Source organism: Antrostomus carolinensis, unplaced genomic scaffold, assembly GCF_000700745.2.
Source record: "Antrostomus carolinensis isolate BGI_N321 unplaced genomic scaffold, ASM70074v2 scaffold19083, whole genome shotgun sequence".
Lineage (NCBI taxonomy): Eukaryota > Metazoa > Chordata > Aves > Caprimulgiformes > Caprimulgidae > Antrostomus > Antrostomus carolinensis.
Genome location: NW_010306045.1, coordinates 3,646 through 13,154, shown reverse-complemented (window position 1 = coordinate 13,154; position 9,509 = coordinate 3,646). Strand labels below are relative to the sequence as shown.

At 45.2% G+C, this 9,509-nt stretch overlaps 1 protein-coding gene across 1 annotated transcript in view; it reads right to left on the bottom strand.

Moving 5' to 3' along the window:
- Window positions 1-1,650: 1,650 nt before the first annotated feature.
- The window catches only part of DDX6 (DEAD-box helicase 6), a 10,067-nt gene continuing 2,208 nt past the window's right edge, over window positions 1,651-9,509 (bottom strand). Inside the window, exons 3-12 of the mRNA XM_010165000.1 lie at window positions 9,254-9,358; window positions 7,837-7,966; window positions 7,285-7,431; window positions 6,959-7,053; window positions 6,095-6,217; window positions 5,082-5,210; window positions 4,636-4,752; window positions 3,852-3,915; window positions 2,738-2,839; window positions 1,651-1,967 (exon numbers count right to left, since the gene is read on the bottom strand). Of these exons, the coding sequence (XP_010163302.1) occupies window positions 1,792-1,967; window positions 2,738-2,839; window positions 3,852-3,915; window positions 4,636-4,752; window positions 5,082-5,210; window positions 6,095-6,217; window positions 6,959-7,053; window positions 7,285-7,431; window positions 7,837-7,966; window positions 9,254-9,358 (1,188 nt within the window). The 3' untranslated portion in view covers window positions 1,651-1,791. The remainder of the gene's footprint in view (window positions 1,968-2,737; window positions 2,840-3,851; window positions 3,916-4,635; window positions 4,753-5,081; window positions 5,211-6,094; window positions 6,218-6,958; window positions 7,054-7,284; window positions 7,432-7,836; window positions 7,967-9,253; window positions 9,359-9,509) is intronic.

Here is a 9,509-nt window from a genome sequence, read left to right as displayed (position 1 = left end):
TTTGCACGAATAAGTAACAAGCTCTTTAGCTTAAAAACAGATGAGTAACCAGGGAGAAGTTGAAATGCACTCAGTCGACGGTTGAAGAATTTGAAATAGCAGACAAGCTCGTGTTCAGCAAGATTCTTCTCTTTCCAGGGTTTCTCTTCTTTCTTCCCTTGCTGCCCCTCCCACCCAAAGGAAAAAAAAAAAAAAATAAATTTAAAACCAGCAGTTAGTGCAACTAATGTTCAATCAGCACACAGTGCAAACAAGTGGAAAAACAAACAGACTTTCCTCCTTTTATCTTCTTTCTTCCTTGCTGCCAAATTTAAAAAGAAAAAAAAACGCCGAGCTCTTTAGTCTTCATAGTTCCGAAATGAAAAGACGAAGAAAAACCCACAAAGAGAAGGGTATCCCCAAAGAAACGATGTGTCACAGATCTGGATCAAAGGGCTTCACCTTCTGGTGTGTGTAATCAAAGCCTGAAACAAAGCAAAGCACAAAAAAAGAAACACAACAGCCACAATTAAATCAATTCTGTGCAAAGCCAGAACCTCAGTAATGAATCACACTGACTAGGTAACAGCTCTGGAAAGGCAAAGGGCATTCGGAACAGCTCCACCTCAACCACGGCTTCGCAGAAAGAGGTGCTGCTAACGCCCCACTATACCTACGGAGCGTGACTACCTGCTGGTTCCTTGGCCTTTAGGGAGAGGCAAACGGTTCTCAGGCAAGGTCACAGCATGTCCTTTAAGGAAGCTACCACCCAAGAGCCTTTTCCAAGTTCAACACCTGGGGTTTTTTTAAATTTATTTCTAAAACACGGAGAAAGCTGAGGCAGAAAAGCAGAGGCTGCAGGTCAGCTTGGCATGACTGACTGGGGCTATCCTTGAACCATTTCACAGAGGGGACACAGGTTCATTTTAACACTGTCATGTGCTCTGCCTCTATGGCCCTTTTTTTTTTGCCGGGGGGGGAGTCACCCAAGCAGAACTTCAGCAGCTTCACAGGGACTCTCTTTCAACTACATGATCTCTGAGAAGAGTACACAAAAGAACAATTTCCAACCCAAACTGTACGGTGTCTGACCTTGCACAATATAGCACCTTAACTAAAACCAGGTCAAACATCATCCTGTAGCTACTTTGCTTGACTGCAATCCCGGGTGAGTTTTCTTCTTACAAAAGGACTCCACGCAGTAGTTTTTCCCCCAGACTGACCAGAAACAGTCAATCCTCATTTCCTTTTCCAGCTGTGCTGGCGACCTCCCGTGGCAGCACAGGGGAATTACAGCTTGGCCACCTACGCGGTTCACTTTGCTGGAGTTCTAGGAACCAAAGGATGCAAAACGGAGCAACTTTAGCTCAAACCTGGTCCTTCTAACTGGTGAGGTGCTTCAGCTCTTCTGTCGGTGCTCTCTTCTCAAAGCTATCAGTTTTATCTCCTCACCTTTTTGAGGACTGCCATCCTCTCTGCCCCTCACCGCTTTCTCATTTTAGCTACAGGACAAATTCCTTGTTTCCTCCCCAAACACCATTCCCAGCTCTCCCTTTTCCCCTGGTTTTGTTCTTTTTAGCATATGGTCACACGTCCATTAAAAGAACTAAAAATGACTCATCCTCGCCTCCCAGCTTCAGGACATCCACTGAATTCCTTGCACTGATGCTTTATTTCAAACCCTTGTTTTCACACTCAGAGCCTCTTCAGCACATTAGTTTCCCTCTTCCCCTGTGGAAACATTCACACATCAGCTCTTCTTTCGCCCAACACAACTTCTCTACGCAGGAAGGCATTTATATACGCACGTGTTTACTGTTTCTCATCTTCTACAGGTTCACTGTGGTATTCTGCCACATACAGGCTCTTGTCAATGTTGCTCGGTATGGGTTTAATTTCAGTTCCCAATTGCTCCTCAATACTTTTCAGGTTGAATCGATCATCATAGGTGATCAAGTTGATGGCCAGGCCAAGATGACCAAAGCGACCTTGACAAAAGTTTTAAAAGAAAAAAAAATAAATTTTAAAAAATGAAGCAATAGAAGACTGAGTGAAAAAGTCTGCAGGCTGTGGAGTTATTAACATCGCTCGCCCTCCGATGATAAAAGCAAATCCAGAGCCTGTCACAGGTCTCTACGACTTTCACATCAGTTACTGGTATGGAGCTTTATACTGCTGTATGAATAAGAAAACCCAGGAGGTTCAAAATGCTCTGACCAAACCTCCTCACTAGTTACCAGCAAAGTCTCCCACTACTGCATTATGCACATCCAGCCTTCCTTCAATAACTGAGTTCAACAGGCCTGAACTACAAAGTTCCAGTACTCTAAGTTCCTTTCTTTACCGCCTTTCTTAAGGGTGTGTATTTTGCTGATTTCCAGGCACCAGAAACATCCCTTGGAGCAAAAGCAGAAGAAAACTGCGCTTTAGACACCACAGAAGCTGAGTTTTCAGGATAGAATTCTCCCAAAGTGCAAACAGGAGCATCAGTTAAGTCTGCTGACACGAAAGCAAAATACATTGGGTTCCCCAACCCCCCATTAGGCTGGTCAGGCCAGTTTCAAGAGAACAGCCCTTTATTCAGGTATTTGTGAGCATAACCATTTGAGATGATACCCACAAATAAATCTGTCAGAAAAATCAAAGCTACCTAAAATAATTCTCTGATAAAGTAATAAAACAAACAGAAGCCAATCCAAGCCTAAGAAACATTGAAGTCTTCAGCAAAGTTGCGCCTAGAAAACGTTTCTCCTCTCACCTGATCTGCCAATGCGATGGAGGTAAGTCTCCGCCAGCTTTGGGAAATCAAAGTTTATCACCACATTCACAGCTTGGATATCAATACCTCGGGTAAACAGATCTGAAAGACAACCCCAGGTCATGAAGGAAGTTAATTGCAACGAGATCAAATGCTGACAGCATGTAGGATGGAAAGATTAACAACGATTAACGTTGGCTTGCACTAGTTTCCAAATACAAGCTTCCCTTGTATCAAAGGGACAGTTCACATACAATTCCGTTGCAGAACACAAAACGACAGGGAATCAAAACTAGAAGCACGTTTAGAATAGCTGAGCAAAGCTCAGTCAGGTGATCCGAGCCACAGTTCTATCAGTATTTCGTCAAGCTCAGGGCCCAACAGCACAGAGAGCACTCGCGTGTGAAAACAAACAGAAACCATGACTGGTGCAGAAAACACAACAGCAACCTGATTTGTTAGCAAGGTGCTAAACCCTCATGGTTTGTTTGTCACGTACGACAAAGATCTCCAGGCCTAAAGGAGAGCTGCACCCTGCTAGATGCAGGCTCGACGAAGGCATCAATGATGCTGGAGCACCTCTCCTATGAAGACAGGCTGAGAGAGTTGGGGCTGTTCAGCCTGGAGAAGAGAAGGCTCCGGGGAGATCTTATAGCGGCCTCCCAGTACCTGAAGGGGCTACAAGAAAGCTGGGGAGGGACTTTTCATAAGGGCACTTAATGACAAAACAAGGGGAAATGGGTTTAAACTGAAAGAGGGGAGGTTTAGATGAGATATGAGGAAGAAGTTCTTCACTGTGAGGGTGGTCAGACACTGGAACAGGTTGCCCAAGGAAGTTGTGGATGCCCCCTCCCTGGAAGTGTTGAAGGCCAGGCTGGATGAGGCTTTGAGCAACCTGGTCTAGTGGAAGGTGTCCCTGCTGCTGGCAGGGGGGGTGGGACTGGATGAGCTTTAAGGTCCCTTCCAACCCAAACCATTCTATGATTCTATGATCTTACCAAAACCTATCGCTTTGGTTTATGACAACTCAAGAGATCTATTAGAGCTGAGCTAATGGCTAAGCCACTTTGCTATCAGAACCTTGAGAAACAGGAAAACATTTAGGATCTCTTACCAGTGCAAACAAGATTGCGGCATAAACCATTTCGGAAATCGTGGAACACACGATTGCGGTGCTCCTGGAAACACATGGAAAAAATTAAATTAAACAAACAAGCAAATGAAAACCCCACCAAACAAATAGCTGTGACTTTCAGGCATATTCAAGGTACAAGCAGTGAACTTCAGTCATGTAAATTCTTCTGCCTCATCATTAGAGACCAGTTGAGTCAAACAACGGTGCTAGTACGTATTTTTTTAGCGCTTCTTGGCCACATATTCTAAAGAACTTATCAGAGCGGCCCTCAGTACCACTTTCAGACACAGACACCTGACTGACTGTGTTTTAAAGCCTCCTACAGTTGCATCAAAGCCAGCTCAGAAGGGGAGCATCTTAAGTTACAGTGAAAGGCACATGAGGAAGTTAAACTGCTATTTTGTCTTCCCCTAACCCCCTGCCAGATTCAATGTGTGTTTCAGTCATTCCCTTAAAAACAGAAGTCAGCAGTAACTTCATTTTGCAGTTTGGAGTATTTTTCACTACCGAGTCAGAATTAGGGCTGGGACCAGAGGATGATCTGTGAATAGTCTCCTCTCACAAACAAGTCACTTTGGGCCACGCAAAGATGATGTAATATCAGCATTAAAGAGTGAAATTAACAGCAGGAACGCACAAGTTCAAGGCTTGTGCACAAACATACTTGCATTTTGCCACAAGGACCATCTACCGAGTGATGAGAAGCATACAAGAAAGGAAAAAAAAAAATCAGACTTCAAACCGTTGTAGACTTCATACTCACCTGCCTCATTTTAGCATGGATATAGAAGCAGGAATAGCCCAGCTGGGAGATCTTTTTGGCTAGCAATTCAACCCGTTGGGAGGAGTTGCAGAAAATGATCGACTGGTTAATCTGGAGCTGAACATACAAGTAGCGTACTCAGTAAACGCAGCATTTTACTAACAACTGATCCAAGACAGAAGTCTAAATCCCTTCCAGAAAGAAAGCAAAGGAGTTGTGCTACTGATAATTTACACATTATGTATTTCTGTACAAGAGAGGAAAGAGCAACAAAGCTCTGTAACACAAAGGTGTGGGTCAAGGAGCATGCTATTTTGGCCTTAGCTCAGGAGCACATTCTGACAAGGAAAAAGCGGCGCTAAGCCCCCTTGGCCACCCTCAGTCTTATTCTTGGTTCTGAAAGGAAAAAAGCTGCTGCACGTTCTTGAGCCAGCCCTACTGCTTACCCTGGAAAACAGCGTATTGAGGCAGTGTACTTTCTGACGCTCGGTTACGTAGGCATAGTACTGGGTAACTCCCTTCAAAGTCAGCTCCTCCATCAGATTTATCTCATAGGGTTTCTGCAAATGGGAATTCTGAAAAATAAAGATAAGAATGAAGCAGGCATAGCTACATGGAAAACGATCCCAGTACTCCCCACCCTCTGGCACACTGAACATCCTCCATGGCAAGGATGCGCTACCCAGCCACTCGCTCTGCACAGAACAGACAGGGTGGGTAAAATTTCCCCAAAGGATCAATTATACACCCAAGGCAACCGAGCAGGCCAAACAGGAGCACCCTCTGGAAGCAACTGAAGGAGTTGTGGCTGTTCAGCCTGGAAAAGAGAAGGCTCCGGGGAGATCTTATAGCGGCCTCCCAGTACCTGAAGGGGCTACAAGAAAGCTGGGGAAGGACTTTTCATAAGGGCAACTAATGACAAGACAAGGGGAAATGGGTTTAAACTGAAAGAGGGGAGGTTTAGATGAGATATGAGGAAGAAGTTCTTCACTGTGAGGGTGGTCAGACACTGGAACAGGTTGCCCAAGGAAGTTGTGGAAGTCCCCCCCCTGGAAGTGTTCTCGGCCAGGCTGGATGAGGCTTTGAGCAACCCGGTCTAGTGGAAGGTGTCCCTGCTGCTGGCAGGGGGGGTGGGACTGGATGATCTTTAAGGTCCCTTCCAACCCCAACCATTCTATGATTCTGTGATTCTATGAAATCAGCACAGATGGCATGTAACCAACATGCCAAGTAGAAAACAGATCCTTGTAGGTAAGCACTGTGCATACCTAGCTTTCCCATTAACACTACTGTGGGTCAAAAACTATTTCCAAAGTTCTGCCCCAGATTTAGGCTGATTTAACCAGTCAAGTCTGGATGCATTAAAAAAAACGAGGGCTGACAGCTACACGCCACTCACTCGCACGCTTCACGCGCAACATGGCCACCATCGCACGTACACGAACACGTCTGTGCTCACCATGAACTTCTGGACGCTCAAAGGGAAAGTGGCTGAGTAGAGCAAAATCTGTCTGTTTTTAGGTAGCGTGAGAATAATGTCTTCCATTATTTGAACAAAATCTTGAGACAGCAACTTATCTGCCTGTATCAACAGAAGAAATAAACAGTAAGTTAAATTAATGGGGCAAGATTTCAGTCTTCTGGTACTACCACTTTGAGGGGGGTGGGAAAGGACCAAACCAAACCATGAGGAGCATCCTCCCTGCCCTTGCAATGCCACCATCACCCTTCGAGCACAGACCACGCTCCAAAAGATGTGTGATTTAGCTGCTGGAGCTGGGATTCAGCAGTAAAAGGGAGCTGACTATCTCTTGCTTTTCAGCACTTTGATTTAAACAAAGTCAGGAAAAAGAATGCAATCTAAACTGAAAACAATTACGATGGTCCCTATCAGAGTCATCTAAGAGCTTTCACACGACTATTTTCTCACCCTCTCACTCAGAAGCCTGTATGCTATTGGATGTTCATAAATCAGTTTTATGTACAATTATGCAGTAAGCACAGTTCACTCATTAAAACCTGCAACCTAACAAAACACACTCCTTCATTTCAGAAGGGAGGGTTGCTCTGTTCTTCAGGAACAGCAGAGAAGACAGGAAAGGAAGACCTTCCTAGGTTGTTTTCTTAAAAGAGTGATGGCAGAAAAAAATCCTTCTGCCAAAACACCTCCTCAAAACTACTGAGGAACGGATGAGCTACAACCTTATAGCATCGCCAAGCAAAGTTTGACTTGTCACTGTGCATAACGAGGAGACTCACTGAGACACGTCATCACTTTAACTCAGTGTGAAAATCCCAAGAATGTTTAACATGAGCAACTTGCCTCATCCAATACTATCATCTGGACATGCTCGACTTTCGCTACTCCTTTCTTGATGAGATCGAGAATTCTCCCAGGGGTAGCTATCACCACATGCACTGTAAGGTTAGAAGAGCAAAAACAACGGTCAAGGCGGCTAAAACAACATTTCTGGCATTCACAGCCGTGTTTCACACCAACAGGCAGAGAGAGTAAGGACAGCACACAAGCAGCGAACGAGACTACAACCTGTTCTGTAACAGGCAAACAAGAACAAGCAGCAGAAATCCCACCATCCCACCAAAAGCCAGGAACAAACAGCCAGCGCCGTGCAGCAGAAGGGCTCTGACCTGTATCATCAAGTCTCATTATGTCGTCCCGCAAATTGGTTCCTCCGGTTGTTGCCATCACTTTGGCACCTCCCATGTGTTTGCTGACTTGGATACAGATTTGACTGACCTGCAGGGCTAGTTCACGGGTGGGAACGATCACCATTGCTGAAAGTTAAAGGCGGTGGTGTGAGTTACTAGGAACACACTGGATCTGAAACACTAATCCTGAGAGGAGACAGAGACTTCATGAAAGCTAGACTGATATGGTTTTGGAGTTCCAGGCTGGATATCCTGAACAAGAGCTAGAAACTGCTCACGACAAGGCAAATTCCATGCAAGGGTTCTCCATCCCTTGACGTTCCCTCTGTGCAAGTCCCCTGGCCAGCACGCTTGCTTGTTACTCCAAATCCACTTTCCAGGGCAGGATGGTAAAGACCAGAAAACACCTCCCACCTCAAGTTTTTGAATGCAACCACGGGACTTTTAAAGTTCCACCACCCCCCAATAACTTTCTTTGATTCTTTCTGCAGTTTCCCTGGCTGCAGCTAAGCGAGATCCATCTCAACTGACCTTGTATATTGTCCTTCTTTAAGTCTAGCCGTTCAAGTAAAGGAATGAGGTAGGCTCCACTCTTGCCTGTTCCGTTTTTCGCTCTAGCCAAGATATCCCTACCAGATAAAGCAATGGGGATGCTCTCCTCCTGAAATGCAAAGACAGACAGCGCATGAGCAACCACAAGCCACGCTCGCTGAAGAGGCTGCCCAAATTTAACCCTCCTGGCTAACAGAACCATGTGAAATCCCACTGTTTCATCTACAGAACATCTCACAACAGCAAGCATCGCAGACTCACAACAGGAAGGAGTTAAACCTATCAGTAAAGAGCTCCCCAACAAAGCAACAGCTCCGCTCCCCATATCCCACTTCAAAGTCCTTATCTTGCCTGCTGAGAGAGAACCAGGGATCAGGTACCACAGGAGCAGTAAACTCGTACTGACACGTTAGGAAAGAAAGTGAACAGTTAGGGAAAAAAAAAAGTGAAGAGACAAAAACAGTCACTAGCAGACTCCTCCTAAGGGAGGAGATCCCCACCTGTATCTTAACATCAGAATCACCTCAGCCCATGTAATTCAGAACTGCACACTCCTGTGATACACCTCTCATAAAACCAGCAGGCTTTCCTTCTGAAACTTCAGCTGTTCAAACACAGGCCATGAGTATTTTTCACTTTACTGTCTTTCACAGCAATGTCTGAAGAACCCTCAGCCTCTTGGAAAGGCAGGAGGTTAGAATCTGTTTTAAAGCTAGTCTGTCTAAATTACCCAAAAGCCACAGCTTTCTTGTGCTGTGAAGTGGCAGAGCTGTGTCAATGATAATCCTCCAAAGAGCATTTAAAAGAGGGGTCGACCTCCCCGCTCCCTTGAGGCTTACACATCAACAGTTCATAAGAGAACAAGCCTTCAAAGCAAAAGCAAAATGGGGGGAGAGAAAAGTAAACTTGCTAGCATATCCATCTCTCTCCCATCATCTCCACTAGGCCCCTTCCAGATGTTTGTCATAAAAAAAGCCAAGCCGGTGTGCTAAAGCTGCAGGCACCTTTGTGACAACAAAAGGCATGCAGCCCAGGGTAACTCGGTTTTCCAGAAAATTTACAGAACACCTCTGTTCTCGCTGGGACCACTCATGGCCAGGAAGTTCCTGAACAGAGGGTTGAGACGCTAACGCCTCCAGAAGGAAAATCCAAATTAACTTCTCTAAAGCGTAACTCGCTCCCATCTCTAAGTCACCCACTGCATGACCTAGTGATTTAGACAGGTATTAGAAATTCTCCCAAAGCGCCTTCCCCAAAGTGCCACCAAGTTCTACCATCCACAACCACAGGTTTCCCAAATCATGACGTGAGAATCCAACATTTAAGCAGGAATAAGAATTTTCAATAAGTTTACAAAAATTAAGTGCTGCTAGTAAGTAGTCTGTTTGCAAACAACCTGAATAGGAGATGGTTTTTCCCAGCCCATTTCAAAAATTCCCATCAGCAACTCCCGTTTCAAACAGTAATCTTCAAACTCGTTTCCTTTCGTGGAGGTCACGTCCTGGATAATCAAAAAAAAAAAAAGCACATCCATTAAGATTAGGTCACACAACCCGCAGCTGCAGACTGGTCTGATTCAACGAGACCACTGCCTACGAAGGGAGATCGCAAAGCACGTCCCGTTGCTGCTCGGGAGTTCCCACTGATCTGCA